The sequence below is a fragment of the Ambystoma mexicanum genome, chromosome 3q (genome assembly GCF_040938575.1).
Source record: "Ambystoma mexicanum isolate Mex_15411 chromosome 3q, UKY_AmexF1_1, whole genome shotgun sequence".
In the NCBI taxonomy this organism is placed as follows: Eukaryota; Metazoa; Chordata; class Amphibia; order Caudata; family Ambystomatidae; genus Ambystoma; species Ambystoma mexicanum.
Genome location: NC_090926.1, coordinates 1,072,746,697 through 1,072,773,940, shown reverse-complemented (window position 1 = coordinate 1,072,773,940; position 27,244 = coordinate 1,072,746,697). Strand labels below are relative to the sequence as shown.

Below are 27,244 nucleotides of genomic sequence, written 5' to 3'. Positions count from 1 at the left end.
GCCCTCTGTAAACAGCACCACTGTGGAACTTGGACACCAGTTGGACTTCCTTCACTCCTTGAGTCCGGCACTCAGGTGAAGGGACTTCAGCTCTTGTAGTCCTGCTTATGCAAAGTCCTGTGGAGACTGCTGGAGCTTTTGGCCAGATCACAGACATTACGGATTTCTCGACCCCTGGCACTCGGTTCCTGCAGCAGCAAAGAAGTACAGCCAGTCGGGGAAGATGGTCAAGTAGAGTTCGTCTCTGGGTTAGTTGGTCCCACTAACCCAAGAGAAGAAGTCGTCCCTTCCGGAGCTTCTCTTGTCTATCAGAAAAAGGAGTTTCAGCACAGTAGCAGGGCTTCACCGGGCAGTTCAACGGTCCAGGAGGATGAAGCAAGCTTTGTTAACGGTTTCTTCGTCGGGTTGTTCTTCCCAGTGGTCGACTCTGTCTTCAGTCCAAGAATCCTCACATCTTAAGCAGGTTTCTCCCATTCATGTGCCGTCCTTTGCTAGTGTGCTGAAGGCAATTCACACAGCAACTTGATTCCCCACACCAGCGCATCCTGTTTCAATTTGCCCAGGCCTGCTAAGTCAACAAGAGCCCTCTGTCCGTATCCTGTGCCCAGTAGGTCCCATCATCGGACTCCACTACGATGGGCATCACTAAACATAGTCTTTCTGTTTTGACAGCCCATGGACAGCCTTAGCCCCTTGCAGGGCATTTTCTTCAGCATAGACACTCTGTTCATTCATCGTGCCAGTGCATGGCTGATCGTGCGAGTGTTCTGTTCCATACCTCCTGATGAAGACGTTGTGCAATAGACATACCACGTCGAAACCAGTTGAGTTTTGTCCCCAAGGGATGTGATCTACACTACATGTTCATCTCTAGATCTGCCCTTGCGATAGATTGTTTTAATCATTTTTTCTATTCTATGCTTTTCTGCTTCTATAAAACAAATGTTGTATGGGTTGAATGCTGCACTATGAATGGTTTGGATGATGGACTAATTTTAGCCAAGTTTTACATGTACCTCTATTGTGGTGATATGTAATATGTTCTTTAAAGCACTGTGTCATTAATTGATCATTTTTCAAATTTCTGTATCATGATTAAATAAAATTGATACAATTTGTAAGCAACACAGTTTTGCCCTCTGTACAATTTTTCCGGATTTCTGTGGTACAATAATACTCTGGTCCAGAGTATAGAGTTTCCCTGCTCCTTTGTGTTTTCGTAGTTCTCCCATTCATGGACAGCCCAACTGTCACTCAAACAGCAGGGTGGCTGTCCTGAAAGCACAGCCAGCCAATCAGGACTGGGGGGCATTCAGGCATTCCTAAAGACAAAGGACAGGGGAGTTTCAGGAACCTCCCTCATTCCTGCCCTTCCAGACACACTGGAGCCAGAGGCAGGTTTCAGTACTGACGCCTGCCAAAGTCAGAATGAACAAAGGGCTCAAACCTGGCTTGGCGCGCAAAGTAAAACCCAAGAAGGACCTCACATACAGAAAATGGTGAAAAAAGAAGACCGGTGCCATTTTGGCAAAATGGTCACCAATGGAAGCTGTACTGCAGCTGAGGATTCAGCCTGCAGTAGAAAAGCACAATGGTATAAATATTAAACCACAGCCACCAGCCATTGAAAGTAGTGAGGCTAACATAAAAAATGTTACATGAGTAGGTAGGAAACAGGGCTACTAAGTAACCCCCCAGCACCCCACATAAAATGGCGTGTTCTGGACCTACAAAGAGAAAAGGTAAGTAAAGTCAATTTCACTTTACTATTCTTGGGAACTGTAGCTCACACAGGAAAAGGTATTTAACTCTTATGAAAAATCTAAAGGATTTCGCTGTGACACTGCACTGAAGGTGCTGTGTGTCACCATACAAAAAATAGATGCCTAATAATAAAAAATCAGGTCAAAATACATAAGAGAGTGAGAAAAAAGGCTCACTCACTCCAGGGTTAAAAATGTAAAAGTCCTAAAGTCCAGGGACGAAGAGCCCACACCTGAAAGAACCTTGGAGGCAAAAAAAGCCCCCCTCAGGTGCAGGTAATTGAAAGGAGCTGCAACGGTGATTGGAATGCGAGCTGTAGCATTAGTAGTAGAAGGAAGGAGGCACATGGCAAGCACAAGCAGAAGTGGGAGAGCAAGAGGAACATTGGAATGTGGAGCCAGCAGATTTTACCTGCTTGTTTGGAGAGGGTCCTGTTCGCCCAAACTCTGAAGTTCAGAGGCTGTGCAGATCAAGGCGTGCAGGAGAGCTGTCTTTCCCCCATGTGAGCCTGATTGCTGTGGTTGCCGCGCAGTGAACGTGCTGGATACTGAGGTGAGGGGCAATTGTCAAGCCATGGGTCTCAGGAGCGAAAGAATCTCCATAAATGTGTGGCCGGACAAGAGAACCCTTCAAAGAGGAAGGGTATGGGAATTAAGAAGCCAGAAGCAGTAGACGTTATGGCAGTGGTTGTGCGACCCGCAGAGCAAGTGTTAAAGAAGACAGTGAGTGAAGCACAGTGTTCTAATAATTTGCGCAAGCATTGCCGGCAACAGTATCCAGTTCCCTATTCACCTACGTAGGGTTTAAAGCGAGTAGAAGTGGCTTGTTGAAGTTGTGATACCTGAACAATGGAAATGTAGCACTTGCGTACAATGATACCGGGACCGAAACAAGATGATCGCCGGTTCCAAGATGGCAGGCGCCACCTAGAGAAGTGGCGGACAAGGACCTGCAGTGGAGACGGTTCGGCATTGAGGGCTGCAGGACTTGTGCAGCTGAGTGCAGCCGGGCACTATCCGGGTGGCGTGCAGGAACAGAGTCCTGGGCGACTAGCATGTATAGCTCTGATGGAGGGAGCTGCGCGCAGTGGTTTTGGCCCTCCTGATGGAAGGAGTGGCCTGGGAAGCTGCACTCTGCTCTGGTGTCGAGCTGGCAATGTGCTGGTGTGCTTGGCCCCTGGAGGAGTGAGCAGGGCGCTGGAGGCATATTTGATCAGCACAGAGGTGACGCTGCTGGTCCTGGCCTTGCTGGTCCCTTGTTGTGGACTGCCGGGAAGCGTGACAGAAGGCCCTGGAGTGTCTGGGAGGGCAATGGCTGCAGTACAGTCTGTGTGCCAGGTATGCCCTCACCGTGCTCCCCTTGCATCACAAAAGGGTGTGCCTTGCCCGGGTGAGCGCCGCTGCCCTTGGCGTTGTGGCCCTCGGCTGGTGCGCCTCTTATCTACGGGCATAACTTGAAGAACTGCAAGAAGATTACCGGCTGAGCATTGTGCTGGGCCCCCGAACGAGTGAGTGTGATAACTGAGGCTGTGATATCTCTTGGACAGTGGATAAGGGGGCTAGCGTGCTGGTCAATGAAGAGCGAGCTGAACCCACTGGAGGGGGTGTTAGGCAAAGTTTGTATGCAGTACACTCCGGGACCACTACACAACTCTGACTTCAGGTATAGGCAACCCAAACTTTGTTATAAGCTTGTACTACACAGTTTTGGTAGTGTATTGAGCAGCTAGGCTTATCTCAAGAGGGGTACATGTGAGCTGTAGTGGAGGTACACAGATTTACAGTTACAGGTATTCAAATAAACTCTTACACTCAAGGTTTCTTGCATAAACAATTATTAATTTATATCAGTCAGTTAGAAAGCCTTATTCAGAATGGGGCAATATAATAGTAAGACACAAATACACTTCAATACCGTACACTCTTAGTTTCTAAATCAGAAATGGCCCTTTTGGGATAGCCCACAGACAAAACCTACACCCACAGGTGACTTCAATAACTAGGGTGCTGGGGACATTTATATCTTACTATTGGCATTTGGAATACTTTTAGGAATTGGTAAAAGGCAAAGGTTATTAGAACACAAGAGACCACAAATATTCTTAAGCAGGCAAATACTTTTTGGATCCTCCAAGAACAATCATACAATTCAATAGGCTAAGCCAAAGTCAATGGGCAAAAGTCCTTGTATTTGCGAATAGGCCCTTTCTACTGCACTTTTCCTTTGAAGGATTGCCCCCTCCCTAGGGGACTGTGAAGGGATCCTGTTGGTTTGTCTCCCCCCTCATCATACGCCTGGACGTCCACTTAGGTGGCCGCTGAGACTTAGGCACTTCTCTTGGGCAGCTCCCTGGACTTTACCTAGGGTAAGAGGGGGCTTGAACTGTTTCCTAGCCACCCTTTCTTGTGCGACTTACCTGTGCTGGAATACCTCCTATGATGAGTTGGTAGGTGGCAGCTCCTCAGACAGTGGACCACAACGTGGCTGGCCGGGAGTGTGAAGCTTCCCCTCAGAGTGGAGGGAGAGGAGAGGAGAGGAGAGGCGCGCGTCCCCCCCCCGTCCCGGGGGGGGTTTCGACCCCCCTTTCTGAGGGTGCACTGGATACGTCTTTGATGCACCGACTGCAGGCTCTGCAGAGGTTTAGGCAGTCACCTCAGCGGCTGGAGGGAGGTCTCACCATGCAGGACCCTAACCAGCTTGAGGCAGCAGCGGACACCCAGTCTACGAGTCGGAGCATGGCGGCCTTGCTTGAGGAGATTTGTGGTTTTAGGGCTGATACAGGTAGAAGACTGGACTCCCTTGATAAGAAGGTGGCTGGTGTGGAGGACCGCGTCCAGGCCCTTGAGGCAAATCAATCTTCGGCCGACCTCTTTGAAACTCAGTTTGATATGCGGCTGGCAGACTTGGAGAGGAGGGAGGAAAAGATCACGCTCAACCTTGACGATTTGGAGAATCGGGAGCGACGCTCCAATCTGAGATTCCTTGGTATTCCAGAGCAAGAAGGGGAGACGTAGGTAGATATTGAGGGAAAGGTTAAGGAAATCATCAGTACCTTGTTTGGTGGAGAAATTACCAGTGTCCCTACCATTGACAGGGCTCATAGAGCGCAAGGTAGCGCAGGTGGTCCTCGCTCTGTTCTGATGAAATTTCATTATTTGTGGAGAAAACCAAGATCCTGGAGTTGACTCGCCGAAGTGGTCCAATTGATTGGGACGGAACTAAGATTGCTATTTACCAGGACCTCTCGGCGCTTACGCTTGCGCGCCGGAGACTATGCAAGCCTTTGACTAAATGGTTGCAAACTAAGGGAGTGCGTTACAGGTGGTCACCAGTTTTCGCTTTCTTTCTAAGTCAATGGAGAGAAGTACTCACTCACCTCAGAATCTGACATACAGAGAGCGATAAATGAGCTGCTTGGGGACACACCTGTGGGGCATGTTAAATTGAATGAAGGCTGACAAGGGCCGTCAAAAGGGATCCTCCGAGTTCTTGGGGCGGTGTCGTGTCCGAGGACATAGGAAGTACAGAAAGATGATTCCGCCCTCTCCGTGTCAGCCAATACCTTGAAAGGGAAGCTGGGGTCTGTTTGACAGCGGTGCTGACATGTCCTTGGAACGAGATAACAGGAGTTGGGCCAAGCTGGAGTTTTTGACTACATCTCTGCTCGAATTGCTGACTTAATTCTTGATTTTTTCGTAGCAGAGGGGGTCTCAGAACAGTGTGTTGTATTGAGGGGGTTATCGCCCAGGTGGAGGCGATCCATGGTGGTCTGGGGGCTCGGCAGTTGGATGTCGAAGTCCTTACAGGCGCTCAAAAGTTGGGAGAAGGAGGGGTGGGGGAGTTGGGTTTGTGAGGGAGGGGGGGTTGGAGCTCCCAGAATTGTAGGGTTCAACAGGTTACTTTTTGGTTGTCTTGAGTGCACTTGGGATATGGGGCTGGGTTTGTACGAAGACCTCCTATGGGAGGTGGATGAGTTAGGTTTTTCCTGTGGGTGATTCTGTCCAGTCCTTGTCGGTGGGGTCCCTGAACGGGTGGGGCTTAAAACCTTCGACCAAGAGGTCTTTGGTGTTGAGGGAGTTTGTTAGGCTTAAACTTCACTTTCTTTTTGTGCAGGAGTCCCATTGGGTTAGTGGGAAGGAGCCTACCCTCAAGTCCAAAGCTGTCCAGCAGTTGTTTCGGTCTTCATGTGGGTCAAAGAGGCGAGGGGTCGTTCTCTTGATTTCTCCAAATGCGCACTTCTCTCCAAGGGCCCATAGAGTAGACCCAGAAGGGTGCCATATTATGGTTAAGGGAGATGTGAAGGGGCGTATCTTTACTCTTGTGGGGGTGTATGCCCCGAATGAAGGGCAGGACATCTTTTGGCAGAAGGGGGGGGGGGCTTAGAGAATTTACAGAGGGGGTGTTGATAGTCGGGGGAGATTTTAACATGGTTCTGAACCCGGACAGAGACAGGAAATCCTCCAAGCCCTGCCCCAACCTTAGGTCCCAGGTTAGGCTGGCGGAATATATTCCGTCGTGTAAATGAGGAGCTGGGTTTGGTTGATGAGCATCCTGCCGGGGGCAGCCGGGATCCCCTCTATACTTACTTTTCCGCAGTGCATCAATCCTTTTCCAGGATCGATTATGTATTTGTAGACTCTTCAATCCATGACTGTTTCTGAATTTAGTGCAGAGACTGGTCTGATCACGATCTGGTTCGAGTTACTTTGGGTGTCCCCCCCCCCCCGATGGTCCGGAGTAAATCACGATGGGGTTGTAATGACTCTCTGCTAATGGATGGGAAGATGAGGAAGCCCCCTATCACTGAATTTTTTCTGCTAAATGAAATGGGGCAAGTGGATATTAAGGGTGTGTGGGACGCGTTTAAGGCCACAATAAGGGGTGTCCTGATGGAGATGGGAGCTAGGAGAAAGAAAGAAAGGACTAGAGAGGAACTCAAGTTGAGAGAGCAGATCTCTGCCATCCAGCCGGGGGGCAAGTTGAAGACGCGGATGGGTCCAGACAAGCGTGAGAAGCTCCAGAATCTTAGGGCAAGGTCGTCTGCCCTCCTGGTGGGTCAGACGGAGAAAAAGCTTGCGTTTCTAAAGCAGCGCTACATGGAGAAAGGGGAGAGAGCGGACAAGATTTTGGCCTGGAGGTTAAGGGAGCTTCGTAAAAGCAGGCAAGTTAATTTTATTTCTAATCAAGTGGGTGAGAAATTGCTCGGTGATGACCAAATAGCGGAACAGTTCATGCGTTACTACGAAAAGCTCTATACTTCTGAATACACTGGGGACGGAGCTGAAGTGGACCGGTTCTTTGACTCTCTCCCAATCCCTTGTCTCGCTCAAGAGAGTTCTGCCTCCCTTAAGCTTCCCATTTCGCCCCTGGAAGTGACTGATGCGATTTCTTCTTTGAAGAGTGGTACCGCTGCGGGAGATGATGGGTTTACTGTCCAGTTCTTCAAAACATTCCGGTCCACGCTGGCTCCTTTTCTAGCTAAGGTATAGAACGACGCCTTGAACACTGGTTGTCTCCCCCCTTCCATGATGTCTGCTCTTGTTGTGGTTATTCCGAAGGAAGGGAAGGACCCGTTGCTCTGTCAGTCGTACAGACCCATTTCCCTCCTTAATATAGATGTTAAAATATTAGCCAAGCTCCTAACGAATAGGTTATCCAAATTCCTTCCCTCGTTAGTCCATGGAGATAGGTTGGTTTTATCCCCGGGCGACAGGGTTCCGACAATATCCGGAAAACCTTGGGTCTTATGCATGAGGTGTCCAAGCGGGAGTCTGAGTCTTACCTCCTCTCGCTTGACTCCGAAAAGGCCTTTGACTGCATAGAGTGGCCATGCCATATATGGGAAAAGTGCTTCGTAGAATGGGTTTCGGTGACAGATTTTGTGGGTGGGTTGCGGCCCTAAATAATGGTCCCTCGGCGCGGGTATTGGTTAACGGTAGTACTTCCCTGGACTTTTCGCTATCTAGAGGGACTCGCCAGGGGTGCCCTCTTCCCCCCCCCCCCACTTGTATGTGCTGGCAATGGAGCCTTTTGCCATTGCGATTAGGGAAGACGCAGGTGTTACGGGAGTATGATGTGGGTATTGTGTATTTAAGCTGTCTCTCTTGTCGGACGATATCTTGGTGTATCTGACTGGGATTCGCGCCTCCCTTCAGCGATTGTTAGACTTAATTCGCTGTTTCGGGGCGTTCTCCGGGCTTAAAATCAATGTGCCCAAATCCTGCATTATGCCGATGGGTATGGTGGACTGGGAAGTTGGCGGCGTGACAGAGATGCTGGGGAAGAGGGTAGAGACAGTTAGTACTAGATATCTGGGTACCATTATTCCTAGGGATCTGGGAAAGATTTCCGAGTTGAATTTCCTTCCTCTGCAGGCCAAAATTTTTAAGGACCTGGATAGATGGGCTCCACTCACCCTTTCTTGGTTTGGGCGTATGACCTCTGTGAAGATGAATATTCTCCCCCGGCTTCTTTATTTCTTCTCGTCTCTCCCCTGTACTATTCTGAACTCATTCTTTGAATCTCTTCGCTTTCGCCTTCTTCGTTTTGTCTGGGGTGGTAAGAGGGCCAGAATGAAATACGATATCTTGACCCTCCCAAAGGCATACGGAGGTTTCGGCCTTCCGGACTGTAAACTGTATTATAAAGGCAGCCCAGCTGCGGGTAATGTTAGAGCATTTTAGGGATGACCTTAGGACGTATTGGACGTATGTTGAGGACGTGCAGGTTCATCCCTATAAGGCCAGGGATTTGCTCTGGACCCCTTCAGGCTCTTTACCGGCGGTGGCCAAATCCCATTCTATCCTTTCGGTTCTTTGGGCGTTATGGAAGCCGAATAAGGGCAACAAGCTCCTCTCTTCATGGCCTTCCCCACTGTCCTCCTTGTGGGGCCCCCCACTTAATCTGGGGACCAGAGGATTTCGGGGGACACAGCTGTGGTCGGACCAGGGGTTGGAGAGGGCTGCACAATTGTTTAATCATGGGCGCTTTATTGACTTTGCCCAGTTGTCGGAAGTGTTGCCAGAGAATACACTTTCCATTTTTGAATACCTGCGCCTTAAGGGCATTTTTACCCAGGGAGATTGGGTGGTGCCTTTCCCGTCCTCTGACTCCCTTTGAGAGAGTCTTTGTGGAGGCAAAATCCAGGAAGGGATCTCTCTCTAAAATTTATAACGTGCTCTTACAGCGAATCTAGAGGGCAGGTAATTGTTTAAACGTGTGTGGGAGGAGAGGACGGGGGCGGCCCTTGATGATCACTCATGGGAGCTGGTTTTTAGGGCAACTTACGAAGGGAAGCTATACACCTCAGCCATGGAGCATAATTTTAAGATTGTCCATTCCTGGCATCGGCCCCCTGCTACCCTGTCCAAGATGTTTCCTAATGTGTCCCCTATGTGTCCCAGGGCGTGCTCTGGCAGAGGAACGTGGTTTCACATGTGGTGGGAGTGTCCGATTATTCAAGTCTATTGGGCAGAGCTGCTCAGCTATATTAAGAGCATCCTGGGAACGTGCCTCTCCCTTCACCCCATGGAGATCCTTCTGGGTGTCCCCGAGGGTGAGACGCTGTCCTTCTCTAGAGTGACGGGTGCTATGTTGAGAGCTGGTAGAATGGCCTTGGCACAGAAATGGAAAAGTCCTAATTCTCCAACGAAGACAGAATGGTTTAATAAACTTGTGGCAATTTGTACGTACGAGAAACATGCGGCGATAGCCAATGATAACATGTCCTCTTTCTTGCAGGAATGGGCGATTGTGCTGTTAAATGCGAAATGTGAAGCCCTGAGGCTCTAATCCTTTCGAGCTTGGGGTTGGGTTTGAAGTTGGGAGAGGGTGGCCGGTATCTAAGTATGCCTTGTGCGTTTGGGTGTTTGCCTGGGACTTTACCAATGGGGATGAGTTTTGTTCAATACTTCTGCTCTAACCTTCGTGCACGTTTTGTTTCTTGCTCATTGATTCCTGTGTAGCTCTCTGTTTGGGGGAGCGGTTCTTGGGGTGGTGGGTTGTGGGGGAGGAGGGAACAGTGTTTTATTTGTTGGGAATGTTTGGTGTATGTCGATATTTGAAATGCTTAATAAATACAAAGTGGAAAAAAAAAAAGCAACGCACACAATTTGGTGTTCCTCTCCCTGGCTATTCAACCAGCTCTGAGATGGATGTCCAGGTGGCTTACTTTGGAGTCGATTGGTCCCCGTTAGGGAGAATTCTCAAAATGTGCAAATTCCTCCCACCTTAGAGCCCTCCAGTTCTTTTGCTAAACTTTGGGACTTTGAACTTTTTAATTCCGTTTGTTTTCTGTGTTTATTTGTTTGGTATGGAGTTTTAGACAACTCCATAGGCATCATCTTTTCATGTGTGTCACACAGCACCCTCAGTGCAGTGGCACAGGGAAAACTTTTCAGGCTTTCCCAAGGTTTAAATACCTTCTATGGGATAAACTACTGTTTCCCAGAGAAATATAAGTGAAATTGATTTAATAGTCTTTTCAAATTCCTAGACCCAGCACACCCCATCTTACTATAGAGTGCTGGAGGGGTTACTTAGTATCGCCTGTGTCTAGATACTCATGTAGCAGTCAAATGCTACCCTTTCCTCTCAAAATGGCTGGTGGAAGTGGTTTTACAATGAACTACCATGATTTTACCTGACCGCGAACACTGGTAGGGTTAAATCGCGGGAGCCATGTTTTTCAAGATGGGGTCTGAGTCCCCTTTGTTTAAACAGGGCCCAGTCTTCTTTTCTCGCCATTTCTTTGTGGAAAGGTCCTTCTAGAGTTTTGCTCTGCACGCCAATCCAGGTTTGGGTCCTTCGATCATTTGCCTTTGGCGGGCTTCAGGGCTGAAGACCGCCTCTGGCGCCCGAGTGTCTGGGGTGGGCAGGAAGTGAGGGAGGTTCCCGAAACTCCCTGTGCTTAATCTCCTAGGAGACCCAAAGGCACTCTGGTAGGATTGGCTGGCTGACTGTCCGTCAAGGACAGCCACCCTGCTGGGTGAGTGACAGCTAGGCTGGAATGAATGGGAGAGAACTGAATAAAAGGAGAATCTCTTGGCTTGGAAGGAAGAGTCAACCACTGGAACGAAAGAGCCTACCCGAGACACTCTGGAGCCAGAGGCGGGTTTCACTCGTGGATCCCGCCAAAGGCAAAATGAACAAAGAGACCAGACCTGGTTTGGCGTGCAGTGTAAATCTCAAGAAGGACCTTTCAACAAAGAAATGGCGAAAAAAGAAGACCGGACGCCATTTTAACAAAGATGGCTCCCGAGGGTGCTTTACTGTAGCTATGAACGCAGCCCACAGTAAATGCACACCATGGTAGTTCAAACGAAACCACTGCCACCAGCCATTCAATGAGAAAAGGGTAACATAAAAATGTTTACATGAGAAGCTAGACAAAGGAGATAATAGGTAACCCCTCCAGCACTCTATTGTAAGATAGTGTGTGCTGGGTCTAGAAAGTTACAAATGTAAGTAAAGTCAATTTCACTTTACTGCTCTGGGAAACAGTAGTCTATCCCAGAGAAGTTAGTTAAACCTTTGGAAAATCTGGAAGACTTCCCTGTGTCACTGCGCTGAAGGTGCTGTGTGACACAATGTAAAAGATGCCGCCTATGGAGTTTGTCAGGCTACTTAATCAAAATAAACACAGAAGTAAAATCCACATTAAAATACATGAGAGTGGGAAAAGGGTCTCACTCTCTCCAGGTTAAAAAAAATCAAGTCCTCAAAATCCAGCAAAGTTACTGGGGGTCTCCAAGGTGGAGGGAATTAGCACATTTCTGAGAATTCTCCCTAACAGGGGGTCCATCCCTGGCCTTGAAGCAAGCGGAGAGCCCCTGGTGGAGACGCTCTCTGCGAGTCAGCACTGGAGTTGGCTGCTACCTGCCGGGTGGTGGTTGTTGGACTTGCAGGAAGGACACGGGTCAGGTGTGAGTGCGCCTGACAGTGGTGAGACGCTCCCTGGGCATTGGGGGAGGAGGGGCTGGCGGCTTGCTTCCCCTGGCATAGAGTGCGTGGAGGCCCTCTTGGCCCTGGGGAGTGTAAAGACACTGACGGGGCAGAGGCAGTGGGAAGATCTTTACTTCCTGGACTGTCGTGATAACTTTGGACCACCTGCTGCAGGATAGCGCATTGCCAATCGGGGAAGAGCGCCTTTGCATTGGAATCAGAAGAGGCAGGTCAGCGGTGGGTGTTGGTTCCGTGGTGGGCCTATGACTTTTCTTCATGCGCTGTGGGTGAGGACATTCAGCAGAGGGGCGCAGTCCCCAGCGGAGGGCGTGAACCGGTCCACCGCCTCTACATTGTGGCTGCTACCACCTGTTTCAGTGGGAGACGGCGGGTGACCTCCAGCCAAGGCCTACGACACAGATTCCACAAGTCCCTGAGCCTTATTTCGGACCTTGCATTTCCCACATCTGCTCCGTGGCCGCACCCAGTTTCTTGGGGGTGTGGTCCATACCCAAATGCCTGATAAACACCCATGTAGCAAGGGAAAACAAAGATGGAAGGCTGGCTGGCGTAGGCACAGAGGAATCGCCTGCGGCTGCTACGAACAGCGAGCCTGCACTGATGAGGTCAGCTGGAGGAGACTCAGATCCTGACGGCCATCGCATCACTAAAAACATGCCTGGAACATAAGATGGACACAGTACTAGTGGATGTGGACTTGCTGAGACAAGACGTACGGTCAATGTCGGACCAGATCAAGATGGTGGGAACACAGGTACGCGAAAAAACGTCTGACAACTCTGCTGCCGAGGCGCAGGTGTCCAAGCTGATGAACAGAGTGAGTGTTCTGGAGCATTGAGTGGAGGATTCTGAAGCTCAGGCCCGAAGGAACATCTGAATCCTCAGGCTGCCTGAAGGGGAGGAAGGGAACGATCCAACCACCTAGGTGCAAAATCTACTCTTGCAAGAAGTGTGTCCTGGGATGCTGACACACAGCTTTACGGTGGAGAAAGCGTACAGGTTGTTGGCCCGGAGACCATGCTCAGGCACCCCCCCCCCACTGTCTATCACCCTCACCCCACCCCAAGGCCCACGATTGCGACGATCATAAAGGACAGAGCATGAATTCTGGCTTTTTCCAGGGCGGGGGGGGGGGGGGGGGGGAGGAGTGAGGGGGCAGGGCAATGTGCAGGCCACAGTGAAGTTAGCGATATATCCTGACTATGCTGGTGCAAAAGCGCAGGGCTATGTTTGGTCCCACAAAAGAACAACTGTGCAGAACGAACATTCGATACATGCTCATTTACCCGGCAAAGCTCAAGGTGCTCCACAATGGCCAGGCCCAATTCTTGGAGGACACTACGGCAGCACACTCCTGGATGGACGCTATGGACATCGCACAGCTTCCGGAGAGACGGAAAAATGGCCTGCGACACTGCAACGCTGAAGAAGGGATGAACACTGCCTCCACAATAGTAGCGTAGGGCAATGACTGTGTAAAGAAGGCAGGTTTATCCTACTTAGGGTAAACAAAATTTCTGCAGACGTGGGCAGCTGCCTCCATTGGTTGCTGGGACAACCCAAGGAACTTTATTTTGGAAGCCCTTTTTATGGCATCATGCTGCTGCTCCTTGCCCTTGGTGTGGGGGAAGGAAACAGGAAAGGAAGTGGGGCCTGAATATGCGTCTAGACACTGGGTCTTTGTTTTTTGGGCTGGGACACTAGTTTAGGTTGGCTTCTCCATGGCTCTTTTTGTTCTATCACTTTTCCAGGAGCGCAGTCGCGCTTGGCGTTGTTGGGTTTTCGGGAGATGCTTGGGGTTGAGGGGGGCCTATTTGGCATTGGTATTTTGCTTTCACCACCTTTTGAGAGGTGTGACTGTTCTGGACCACTTCTCTGGAAGTGCTGTTGCGCTTGTTGTTACTAGGTTAGTTTTTTGGGGGAACATATGGGGACAGAGCACAATGGAAGTATCTAGTTTGAGGGGAAGTGCCTCTCATGCACAGGCCCTGCAGCACGTATCAATCGCACAGCAACAAAGGGGCTCATGGGTATGAAACTAGAGGTGAGAATTTCACACTGGTGTAGGGATGGGTCAGTGGGGACGACCGGGAGGGTGTTGAAATATGGTTAGTGACCTGAGAATCATTACGTGGAACGTTAGAGACCTTAAAAAGTTATGTGAAACGACTCGAGTGATGGCCTATTTGAGGAGGATGGGAGTACATGTTGCGTTTTCACAGGAAACGCACCTTACGGCAGAGAAGCAGGAAGTAACTATAGTAAATATAACTATAGTAAATGCGGGGGAAAGCTGTACGTTCTCCATTCTCATCGTACGCCAGGGATGTTCTTACGTGGGTGTCTCCAGGGGTCCCTTTTCAGCTATTGGAATTTAAACGCAATGTCGAGGGTAGAATGGCCTTAGTGCATGGGTTTATTGAGAACATGAAGGTGTGTCTCACTAATACTTATGCTCACAACAGCATTGCCACAGTGTTTTCAATTATCTCTATACCAGAGTGACTAGGTTTACGGGGACATGAATCTGGGGAGGTGATTTTAACCGCACGTTGGACCCTTTACGGGACAGGTCGGACGATAAGTAGCAGAAACAGTCTCCTCCGGCTACGGTCTTGGGTTCCTTGCTGAGGAATTTGCAATTAGTGGACATCTGGGAGGTGGCATCATTGGGTGGAAAAGGGCTACGTGCACTTCGAGGAACCGTCCAGTGTTCACACTCGTATAGATAATCCTTGATCAGATGGGAGGTTATAGGAGAATTCACTGCCACGGAGTACAAGGCTAGGGTGCTCTCTGACCACGCCACGCTGATCGGGATTTAGCAAATGTCCTCCCGTAGACAACCAGCGGTTCCGATCTCAGAGCTGAGGCTTTACAGGATGGGGGTTTTCAGGATTATCTATGGGATAGACTGGGAGTATTTTGAAATCAACACGGGCAGTGTGGCTAAATCGGGCACTGTGTGGGATGCATTTAAGAAGGTGGTGAGAGGGTCAGCAATTGGTAAGATGGGCAGGCTTTTACAAAGAATGATTGGATGCCCTTTCCAGCACAGAAGCAGCAATTGAAAAGGTGGAGTACGACAGGGATGGGGTGACTGCTGAAGACGGGTACTTATTGGTTTTGAAACAGCGGTGTGTTGCGGAGTGGGAACGCCTCAGTAAACTTGATTTTGCAAATTATACTCTGAGGCTGTACCTGGAAGGAGACAAGTCTGGCAGACTTGGCATGGTTATGCCACAGGGGGGCTCTGAGGGAAATTATGTGTGCTATAGGAAATGAGGTTGGTGAAGACATCAGGGCACAATGTGAGAAAATAAAGCGTTCTACCAGTATTATGAGGACTTGTAAGGGGGAGAGGGGTAACTGAAAGAACATCGATTAAGCATTGGCTCAAATAAAGCTGTCCCGACTGGACGAGGGGCGTGCGAAGATACTGAACGCCGCACTCACAGTCGATGATATTGTGCACCCTGAGACCCACGGGCGTGCGGTGTATTATAAAAATTGAAATAAATAAATACATATTGTTTCAGTAACAATATCTCTGCCAACGGGGGAAGACCCCGGGTCCTGAAGGGCTGCCTGGGGAATTTTATAAAATGTATGAAGAAACATTGGCACCAAAACTTTGAGATGTTTGAGGAGGCGTACGCAGATTATTTTCCTCCCAGCAGTCTGAGAGTGTCTATAGTCGTGCCGGTGCTCAAAAGGTTGAAAAGTGTGATAGGAAATCCAATACATACTGCTCAAACAGGATATGTGCCAGCAGGAGCACTGTGTGGAACTTGCAACGACTGCACCATGTGTTTAGGGTTGGGCAGCTTTGGGTGAACTGTGCAGTGGTCTCACTAGATGCGGATAAGGCATTCGATTCCGTGAGGTGGGACTGGCTGTGCGAAACTACTGCACTTCAGGGTGGGACCTGGGTTCCGGCGGTGGGTGAGAATCCTTTACATACAACCCTGAACTAGGGTGAGGACTGTGAGGCAGATCTCTGTGGCCTTTGTAAAAGGTACTAAACAGGAATGCCCGCTGTCCCCAATGTTGTCATCTTGACCTTGGAACCATTGGCCGTGTTTTTGCTAACGGAATACGCACAGGCAGGCTGGCATCCCGATTGATGGGTTACACACCTGATCTCAATGTATGCGGATGACATGCTCCTCTATGTCCACTCGCCTGATGAGAATTTGCCACATCTTGTAGATGTTGTAGGCCAGTCTGGAGAACTTTCCGGCATACGGATTAGCAGGGAGAATTCATGCTCGTTTCCGCTGGAGAACTTGTGGCCCGGAGCCATACACAGCTGCCGGATTTGGGACCATGGCATCTGAGGGGAGGTGGGTGGTGGGGGTGTTAGGCATGACATGGCAGCTTCCCATGTGCATAATACACAGCAAGTGTGGGACGGTGCCCTCAGGTCGAGGTCTATTTTTCAGCAACTGCCCCAGTCAGTGATGGCCCGTGTGTCCCTAATCAAGATGGTGGTGCTACCCCGCCTGTTATATCAGTTCACCAATATACCCCATGAAATACCTACGTGGTTTTTTGTTGGTCTTGATTCAGCGGTCAGGACCTTTCTGTGGGGGGGGGGGACAATCGGATTGCGCTTGGCTACCTGCTTAGGGACTTTCTTAGAGGAGGGATAAGACTACCCCACTTTGAATTATATTACCTGACGGATCAACTACAGATCGTGGTGGGCTGGCTGGCTGGCAGATGAGACCACACTTGATTCGATGCTTTTGCAACCAGCTCTCTGGAGGTGCTGTGGGTCACAGTCATTGGTCTCTCGCCTAAGCCTTGGCACCTCTGGTTGGGGAGGAATCTGTGGCGCAAAGTCCGGAGGACGTTGGGAGTCCCAGACCCTACTTTGCCTTGTCTACTTGACTAACATCCCGCTTGTGGCGCTTGCCTGGTCCTTCAATGTTTTGGTTTAAAGAGTTTAAATGATTTGCAGTGTTTCTCGGAGCGAGCTCTAGGGAGGCAATGATTGCACACACGGTGCATGTCCTTACAGGAATATTTACAATCGTGCAACGAGCAACATTTAAATGGTGCGTTTTCCATTATTCATGTAAAAGGCAGCACAACGATAAATGGAAAGTGGGAAAGGACATTGTCTGTGTGAAAGAGTAAATTATCACGCCCACACTCACTACTGTCAGAGGCCGGGGGCAAGTGTAGGCTAAAGCCAATGGTTGTCGAGAGGCCGATGATCGAAACAATAAGCAAGTGAATGTTCGAACAGCTAAAATAATGTTATAACTTTTAGAAATAAAATTAAAATGGCATTAGCCAGGAACCTCCGCAAATAGCGATCGACTACGATGGTGGAAAGAATCAGTCTGAGGGACATCGATTTGTGAAGGATCATGGGTACATGACTATGTCACACAAGTGATAGTACTAGAAACACACCCAGTCGACATCCCTTTTCGAAAACAAGTCATGCAATACTCCACGACTACCACAAAATGTCAGCCTATGCATAATATGTGATTTTAAGCAGATCCACAAGCCTCAGAAATATAATATATATATGAGGGAGAGAGGGAGAGAGAGAGACCGACCCCACATCTACTTACAACATACCAGGGTTGGATTGTCCACCACATAGTTGATATCGGGTGCATTCTGCTGGTCATCTTGGGGGTCTGCATCAATCTGCATGGGCTCCACTGCACCCTGCAAATGCAAAAACTTATCATATCACTGCAGAGCAATCCAGAGGATATGTCACCTCAATTATCAGTCATCCCAAATCTGTCAGTGGGTTTCCACCTTACATCTCGGGAATGCCCTCTGCCATGATAACACTGACATTCAACTCACAACATAGCATTGAAAGGAACGCTGTCATTCTAATCCAAACTCAGAACTAATATCACTGCAAAGCATCATCCCCCCATCATAGACCCCAGAGTCATATCTTATGACACTGCAAACATGTCACAACATTCGCAACACCCGCACAAAGCTTTCAACAAAGCACTGATCAGTAACCACAACAAAGCAAAGACAGCTTATATCAGCAAATACATTTTGTGCTGCAAGGTTGTGGAAGACAGAAAAATCATTTCCCTAGTCCAGTAGGGTTACACACCTTTGCTGAACCTAGCACTTCCACAGAGATCTCGGCCACCAAGACATATCGCCTGTTCTCCTGCCTTAAAGCAAGTGCACCTACAGCATCACATCCATTCTACATAGTCGTGTACCAATGACTATCAAGGATACGGTGCCAATGGGGACAAACATCAGCTCCATTAAGACCATGTAAACAAGAACCCGTGTGTTACCGTAAAACTAACATTACCTAAAAGGTCATGGAGGGTCTACTTTTCACATTGCATGAGCTATAAAGACAAAGGCCATTGGTTGGGTTTTGGAAGAATAGCAGCACAGGTTGACAATTAAACACACCTAAAAAGACCATGTCCTGAATGCCTGTGTCAGTAGCTCAAACCTACTGCACACATAAAAGACAAATAACTTCAGGTTCATAGCAAGAAAGGTCTGCAGAAGATGACCAAATATGAAGAGGGTGACTTCCAGGTTTTTGGTTGAAATAGGATAAGGGATCCAGGGGTACCACAGTGGAGGTACAACAAGCAAGGCATCTGGGGATGGTACAGCAGAAGCACATATGGAAGTGAAGCAGGGGAGGAAAGAGTCTATTGATGCATAAAGTGGCCTCTCCCAAGCATCGAGATTTTAACAGCCTTCTGAAGCAAGCTTAGAGAGGGGTTCAAACCACAAGTAACCTAAAAAAGGGAGTACAGGTCTCTGAGAAACCAATCATCCTATCTGCGGAAGAGAACATCGTGATTATTCTCCAGCTACGGGTTAACATATCAGGAGTTTACTGGTTAATCTGCATATTGCATTGTGGAAAAATGCACTGAAGTCAAGTGAGCATCTCATATTAAATCACATCTTTGGAAGGCTCCTTTCTTTCCAACGTGCTTTCCAAAGAGAAAAAAACAAGGCTGATACTATCAAAGGGGTTTGGAGTTGGGCTGTGTAGCAGGAATCATTTTAGTTCCACCTGAGATTCAAGAAGGAGCCAAGTTACTAAACCTTAGGGCAGAGACTTCTTCATCTCAGGAGACAAGCATCGTCTGAAACAAAGTAAGTCTGAATAACAAGTCAAGTAGAGCCTGTGTTGTTTTCATGGAGATAAGTGGCTAAGGCAACATCCCACACCCGCTTTTCTTAATGAATGACCCCTGAGCAGTAGGAGATTTGACTGTCATTAGCAAAGGAAGTCTGGTTTGATTTACAGACAATTCAAGGATATGGTTTGACCGCGCCCAGCTTGCATCCAACTTGCCATTCAAAGTCAAACACTAACAAACAGCCCCGGAATTGTATTCAATATTGTGATGAATTTTTATTAGTAGATTTTATTTCCTATTTATGGCTGAATATTTTTTCATTCAAATACTCTTCTGGTTGGCCAGCTAAAATATACGTACAGTATTCTATAAACCGTGCTAGAATATACTTTTGCATCCAATTTTACATAGCGCAAACCAAATGTATGACTTAAGACCTAGGATCAGAATCAGGGAAGGAACCTGACTGTCCGGACAAAGTAAAAGATGTTCAACTTAATACTGAACATTGAATGCTTTCATTCATTTCACAGAGAAGTTGGCAATGACTCCCAAAACGTAGAGATCGCAGGCTTCGAACTTGAGGGGAGCTGGGAGCTATTTAGCTCCTGCTTCTAGCATAGTAGAGCCTGGTTAGCTTGAAACCAACAGCTACCAGGAGCTACTTTTGGCTCCTAGAGCCAACTGGTGCCTTCCAAACATGCAAATCTGACATTAACTGAGTATTTGAGAATGTCAATAAAGAAGAATTAGAACACATCTAATGCACAATTAAAAAACACAATGGTTCATTGTGGACAAAATGTTAAAGGAGCATCTCTGGTGGCACCTGGTTCCTCTGTGGTAGCTACTGCCTACTGGGTGATGCCCGACACCCAGTAGCTGGTTTTAGCCCCTGCTCACTGAATCTCAATTTAGAACCCTGAGACAGTAACCACAAGTCTAGTGCTGGCAGTGCTCTCTTCATAATCATGTGACAACCTGAGGGATATTGAGTTAGAGCAAAATTGGCGCACAGTGACTTATTGCCAAAGAAAGCCCAGGGACAAGACACATTCATTGAAACGTAATTCAACTGGGCCCTGGCAGCCAGAGAATGGCACTCATGGTCAAAATACAGGTCTGCCAGCTGGGTTCCAGACTTGCTAACTAAGGATAGGTTTGGGTGAAAGCCCCAGCTAGATGTGGTTTGCAAAGTCCACGCAGGACAAAACAGAAGCATTTATTGCTAAAACACTGATCCAAGTATAATAAAAAGGTAATAGCCATTTGATCTCTTTAAATGAAAGAAACCAGACTTCAACACTGCTGACAACTGAAGTGGTCATAATTCTACCCAGATTACAGATGCTGGGCCGGGCATGAAAAAAAGGACAACATTCCAGACAGAATGTAGCATTCCGATGGTCAGCCGACACTAACAGCCACAACTATTCCAAGGTTCGCAGTCAACTTATTCGTCACAGAGGCGAGACACACTTTCAGTCTCACCGAAGTAAAATCATGGATACGCATCATCCACGAAACCCATTCGAAAACCAACTAGCAAGGTTCAGACATAAGGCACAAATTGGAAAGAAGAGACAGCAAAACGTTGCAAGAAACCAGAAAGGAAAACGTGGTGGCGAGAAAGATACAAACTTTGACGTGTAGTACACTTCAGGTAGACAGGATTAAATTGATCTAAGTAAGGTTCAGCTAATTCCATAGTACCTCAACTATCTAGGGATGGCCAATTGCCACAGCTATCAGGGCTCGGTCATCATCTCTTTCAAGCTTCTCTCAGTGTGACTAAAGCATGGCTATTATCACTTACTCATTACTACAGATGCGCCCAAATCCCAACTGGGTGAAGTCTAGCCAGTCCCCAAAATCAAAAAAAGTTCATGGTGGCAGCAGTACCACCCATTCCACTGCTTACATTGTCAGAATGAGCATTATTTTATATCGTATTTTCCAGACCACTGTTTTTATATTTTTAGGAATGAAAGGTGGGCGATTGGTTCAAAGTTTCCTAGATCCGCTGGCTTTAAGGAGTGTTTCTTGAAAAGATTCCACAAACGCATTAATCCAGGAATCTGGTACTATGACGATGTTAAGAAAAAAAAAAATGGGTGTTGGCTATTTTCATCCTCATTCTACGAGATCTCGAGTTTATTTTCTAGCTTTTTTAGGTGTACCTGACTTATTAGTGAATGATGCTCTTAGTCCTTATGGCTGTCACTGCAGGGAGACTCCGTTCTCCACTCTGATTTTTGCTAGTACTGCAAGCCCCTATCAGTACTAGCACTGGGGCAGCATGCTGTCCCCCACTTTTCTCTTCCTTGGGTGGGTTTTTTCACCGAAAAAGTGAGTCCCAGACAGGCTGGTGGCAGTGTAGCCTTTATTTCCATGTGTACCTTTATTTTTTCCGCAAGGTGCCATATATGTCCTTATAGTAGCCAATGTGGTTACTACATTGGTTTGACCCTCTCACAACCCCTGTCTTTCCAGACCACTGGCTTCATGGGCCTTCCTTCAATTTAGCAATAGAAGTGGCTATATATGGTCATTCCCTTTGGCAGGCTCCGAGCCCAGCCCACAAAAGGGAAACTGCGTGATTGGTTAACAGTTTGGGCTGAGTCAGGTGTCTGACTACTACACCCACGAATACACATCAAAATCCTGAATGTCGTCACAAATACAATATAGGTGCTGCAAGTCTTCTGATAGGTGGGGGCTTCGGTACAACCTTGTCTAAGCATTTTGTTTATCTGGGGAGATTTTGGAGCGATGGCACTGAAACCTGATTCAATGCACCCAAGAGGACCAACAGGGACGCTAGAAACTCTGCCTGAAGTCTTAACTACCAAAGCCAATTGCTGTACGGTAAAAATGTGCCTCTCTCGGCACTGTGTTTTTTTTGTGCACATCATCTTGGTACCGCCTTGAAGCTCGTCGACCTGCAGATCTGCTCCAGTCCAGATAGGTTACTGCTTACTGAGAGGAGGTTCCGGGTGTGCCTGGACATTGAGGGGCCTTCATTGATGCTCACCTTGCTGTGAAACATCTTCATGGGACATCCAGCCTCTTGACTCTGCTGCTACTCTTGGCTTTTAGGCATATTTTACTGCTGGACGTTTTTAAATATTTTCCTTCTATGTTGCCTGCAGACCCTCCCTGGGTCACACCAAACACTGCTCACAGACAGCTGTATCTGCTGAGTGTCGTCATCATCGTGGGTTGTTGGAAACAGATTGTCCTTTGCTGGGAATCCTGAGGTCTAGTTCCAATCATCATTCAGATCTCTGAGACCATAAACAATTACCAGAACCAAAACCAGCCAGACCCTATCCAGTCACGAAAATCCACTTCTACACACACAGCACCTGGCCTATCTCCTCAGCAGCCAACAGTGAGAGTAACCTTTTCGGGCCTTCCGAGCTGCAACTCGTCGCTCTTCTTCAGTGGGGCTTCTGGGGCAAATATCCATACACCTTTTGTTGCCTCCCTGCATCCGCCATGACATTTTCCATAGGGCATGTGTCTCTTCTGTGCAGCCATCCCTCCATTTATTTATTTCTTATTTTTTGTACATTTGTATGGCGCTTATACAACAAAGTGGTTCCAGGCGCCACAAGGCAAAAGGGTGTGGGGGGAACAGAGGCGAAAACAACAACACCAGTCCTACTAGGCCATGTGACATTCAGACCGTGCAAGTGCAGGGGGCAGGTCAGGGCGGAAGGGATGGGATAAGGGAAAGGGGAGGTAGTGCAAGAGGGAGGGGGCCCCATGGGATGGGCAAGTGCTAAGGGGAGACCAGGAAGGCAAGTGCCCGGGGAACAAGGGGTAACGGTCAATAGTGCGAGGACGGGGATGGACCAGACTCAGTGGCTAGTCAGGGAAAGGGTGCCTGAGAGCAAGCGTTGGCTCTCGGGGTGCTGGGGTAGAATGATTGGATGGGGGCCTTGGCCCTTTATGACTTACAAGGGACCAGGCAACCAGCCGAAGCTGCAGGGGACATTAGCAAGGGAGGAAAGAGGGAAGGAGGAGGAGAAAAGGAAAGTCTTGAGAAGCTACCAGAACTTAAGGAAATCGGCTGAAGTCTTAGAGGGGCAGGGAGGCCGTTCCAGAGGGAGGGTCCTGCCGAAGAAAAAGATCTACCCCCCCCCCCCCGCTTGGAGAAACATCTGATTTGCAGAGAGTTGAAGTTAGAGGACCGAAGGACTCTAGCAGGGAGGTATTCATGGAGAGAAAGTTGGATGTAGTGCGGTCCCAGACCTCAGAAAGCCTTGTGGGTGATGCAGAGGGTCTTGAATTTGATACTTGAAGCCACCAGAGCCAGTGGAGAGATTTTAGGGCTGGAGAGATGCACTCCCTGGGCTTGAGGCCAAGCATACGTATTGCAGTCCTATTCATGATTAGTTGAAGAGGGCAGAGGGAGTAAAGAGGCACGTTGAGGAAGAGGCTGTTGCAGTAGTCCAGCCTGGAGAGAACAGGAGCTCTGGGGACATTGAGTGTCTGGGGAAAGGTGACGAAAGGAAGAATGCCTCAGAGGAAGTGAAGCCGAAAGTGAGCCTTCTTGGCAAGCTCAGCAATATGAGTGAGGTAAGAAGGAGAGCGAGGAGTAGAAGACGACCCCTCAAGACTTTGGTGGTGGAATCTGGGTTTGTGTATTGTGAGGAGGCAGGAATAATAAATGGGTTGGAAAATGCCTCACTGTCCCTAAACTAGAAAGTATTTCCCTACCTCACCAAAAACTAAGGTGCAGTCCGGCGTCAAGATGTCCGAAGATGTCCAAAGCAAATATGCCCTGTGTCCAAAATCCTATGCTAGCCTCACACTATAAAAGGTAACTCTGAGGTATTACGAGTAATGTCTCTGGCTTGAAAAGTGCACAAATATTCAAGTTCAACAAAAAAGGTATAAATCCAACTAAGGTTTCCAAATGGATAAGGTTCACAGTTCCAAAGAATTCCTCCCTTCCGAACGTTTCTCTCCACCAAAACAAAAGTTCAAATGAACACCCAAGTTCTTTGTAGCTCATGAGGATAGCTCCCCTCCTTTTGGTGTTGCAATTTACTCCAGGGGAAAAGACTCCAGTCCTTTTCAAATTCAACGCACTTCAAAAATCCTCAGGGCATGAATCGTCCTTGGGATTCATAGACTCACAAAACACCTGTTATACTCTTCTGCCAGGTTTCTTTCTACTCACTAGAATGCACATCACCCACATGGCTTTGCCTGGTATACTCTCCTGCCAGGACTTTCTTTAGCATACAATGTCCCTTTGGCTTCCCTTCTTGGTTTTGCCCAATTTCGTACTGTGGGTCCCTGACCCCAGTCCCATTGTCTAGGGCTTCTGATGCCATGCCCGACAGTGCTTCGGTGTCCCGACCCTTTCCCTGGGCTCGCCGGTTGAAATTCTTGCACTCGCTACGCATTCCTGACTCCGACTAGAGTGCTTCTACAGTTCTTTCTGGCCATGCAGGCACCTCAAACAGGCATCCAATCCTCGGGCAGCATCCCAGCTTCCTCAGCTGTCAGGAAGCACTGCTCGATTCCTTTCACCTTGCTGCAGCCTCCACAGAACTTAACTGGCAAGTCGCTCACCACTTTGCCTTCTCGCTCCGCTGTGCCGCTCCGTCTCCTGCTCTGCTGATAGCCGCTGTACTCTGCTTGGTTGTCCTCACTACAGCTGGATAAGAAGATGACGAACACCATACTTCTTTTCCCGGCATGGTTTTAAATTGTCGGGCCAATCGGATTCTTTTAGCTACTAGACTGCTGGTGTTGATTCTCATTGGCAGTAGTCATGGCTCGTGGCCTCTTCCTAGTATCAGTTTTTGTCACTTTGTTTGTTATCTGATATTGATGAGTATTGTCAGTAGACTTGTCAAGGGGATGATGGCAGAATGCCATTCGGGCATGAGGAATGGGGGAAAATCCCTAAAAAACAAAGGGGGATACCATTTCTCACCTGATGTCATGTCAGCCCTCCGGATGTCACCCCTGCCCACTTTTGGTCCTCCCTCAAATGGTCGTCCCCAGGGTCAGTATCAAGTAGCGGTTGCCATCCCCAGGCAATATGAGAAGAGGGTATCTCAGGGAAAGAAGTGATGACATAATCAGATTTATCATAGTATCTTCTATGGCAGGCTTCTGCAACCTGGGGCTCTCCAGATGTTTTGGATTACGACTCCCATGACAGCTCACCATTGAATACGCTAGATAAAGCTGATGGGAGTTGTAGTACAAAACATCCGGCAAGTCAAAGGATGCAGTCCCCTGTTCTATGGGGTCCACCAAAATACCGAGCAGGGTGGCTGGCTTCCCAATCAACTTAGATCAGAAACGAAGGATGCATCTATGTGATAACCATAATCGCACTCTCTTTGTCCCATATTATTCTATGGGAAAGGTGCAAAAAAGTTCTAAATTATTACAAACTTCCTAAAAGTAACTCAGAAAGTATTTACTTATCTATGACTTTTTTTTAACAGGGCATATGGACAGTTTTTTTTAGACTGTGGTTGGAATTTGAACTGTTCTTTTTTTTACATTGTTTGACATTTTTAAAGCTATATTTTGTTTTAACCTTTCAGTTTACTTCCACGTTAAACTGTACATTTTTATTGTTTTTGTGTTAGCAAGTAATAATGTACTATTTATTTAAACGTGTTGTAGGTGTTCTCTAGAAAACAATACTGACTTTTATCCACACCTTAAGTACTAACCTTATGCTGATCTTGACTTTTATGCACATTATTAATACAGTATATTTATTTTCTATATTGACCGATGCAGGTAATCCTTTACTGTGCAGCCTTTATAAAGGAGATCTGTACTTTGCAAAAGTTTCCTCTTATCCAAAGAGCAAAGCCTTGCAGCTCAGTCATTCAGTAGCAAGAGTGGGGCCCAATTTAAGAAATAGCCCTGCAACTGCTAACAGTTGGTCTCTATGAACTCACAATAGTGGCAATTCAGAAAGCAAAATTATAAAATCACCATCATCCTGCAACACCGACAGAATGGAGTAAAAGGTTTAGAACTAGGTCACCATGTACTCTGGAGCATTTACAGGTGTTAATAATCCATTTCCGCTTTCAGGCAGAATCAAATGCCATCCAAGAAGGATTTTGTCTCCAATGCCCTATTATTGTCTTTACTTAAGCTCTAGATTTCAGTTTTTTTTCTGTAAAGTGTTCAGTTCCTGTGACCACCATTTCCATCTCAAATTGTGAATTTTTAAATCTGAATGATTTCAAAGGAGCAAGGAGTCCATAAGAAAGTCAAAATGTCAAGTTACATACTAAAGGTCGAGTATAAAAAGTCACCGGGCCGCTCAGTTCTCCACATTTAAAACATTTCTCACTCACCAATTCTCACTCACCAATGGCCAGTGAGGAGTCTAGCTTTTCAGGCCCAAGTACACTATACTCGTAATGCAAGCTGAAAATGGTGTCAATTTCTAAACCATAAGTGTGGTTTCAGCACCAGGCACTCCACAGAGACAGCAATGAGGAGACATTGACTAGCTTACTCAATGCTGCACATCAACCACGAGTCTCCCCGAGTTGTAGCTTCCTTGCTCGATCTGCAGCCTGTGAAGTTATCATCTGCTCATTCCACTTCCTTACTCTCTCCAGCATAGGCATCAACATTCTATGCTTGGCTAGTTTGTCCCACCTACTGGACCAACCTTTTTCCCATGTCACCCAGTCTACATGTCCAGAGGGAGTCCCCTAAGGCTCCATTCTTGTTATGTTTCTTTTTAAACATCTGCTCATTCTGCAAACATATGTCCGCCCATAGTTTCTCCTACCACTCATTTGCCAAAAACACCAAATCCTTTTCTCTTACATCCTCCATCCTTGAACTATCCTCAACTATCCTCTTGCGTATCCAACTATCTGCCATTTGCCACTGTATAGCTATCTTCTAGATCATGCTCAAGTCCCCTAAAACTGAAGTATTCTACCTCCTGCATTAATGCTCCTAACCCCTCCACCCAACCCTTTCCCCCTGACCACAAATCACTGACTACAATTCACCAGCCCAAATGCCATGGCTGCCAGAATTAGCCTCCACAATATACAAAGAAGCTGGGCCCATCTTAACCTTAATGTTTACCCTTATTGGTAATTCTGGCCTCCTCCTGGGCCTCTCCCTTTATTCCTCTCAAAGTACCGAACTTTGCTACTCTCTGTGGAGGGGATTATCTGGATTCTGTCCACTATAACGTTGGAGTAGAGGCACAGAGCACTCGAGTCAGGGTTCTCTAATGGTAGCTATGGACGAGCAACCAAGGCTGAGACTCAAGGGAGGTGGAGCAGGTTGGTTCTTAGGTACGGTGACTCTCCAAGATCCCCACAATGGAATGTTCACACACTATGCTATGTGATAACAAA

General features: G+C 47.7%; 1 protein-coding gene across 2 annotated transcripts in view; it reads right to left on the bottom strand.

Annotated features, from left to right (window-relative positions):
• GPS1 (G protein pathway suppressor 1) overlaps positions 1–27,244 on the bottom strand; it is a 559,228-nt gene that overhangs the window by 468,331 nt on the left and 63,653 nt on the right. Inside the window, exon 3 of one of the 2 annotated variants that reach the window (XM_069655322.1) lies at positions 17,329–17,421. In XM_069655322.1, the coding sequence (XP_069511423.1) occupies positions 17,329–17,421 (93 nt within the window). Of the gene's footprint in view, positions 1–17,328; positions 17,437–27,244 lie in introns of both variants that reach the window. The other variant, XM_069655320.1, reaches the window with a different exon arrangement.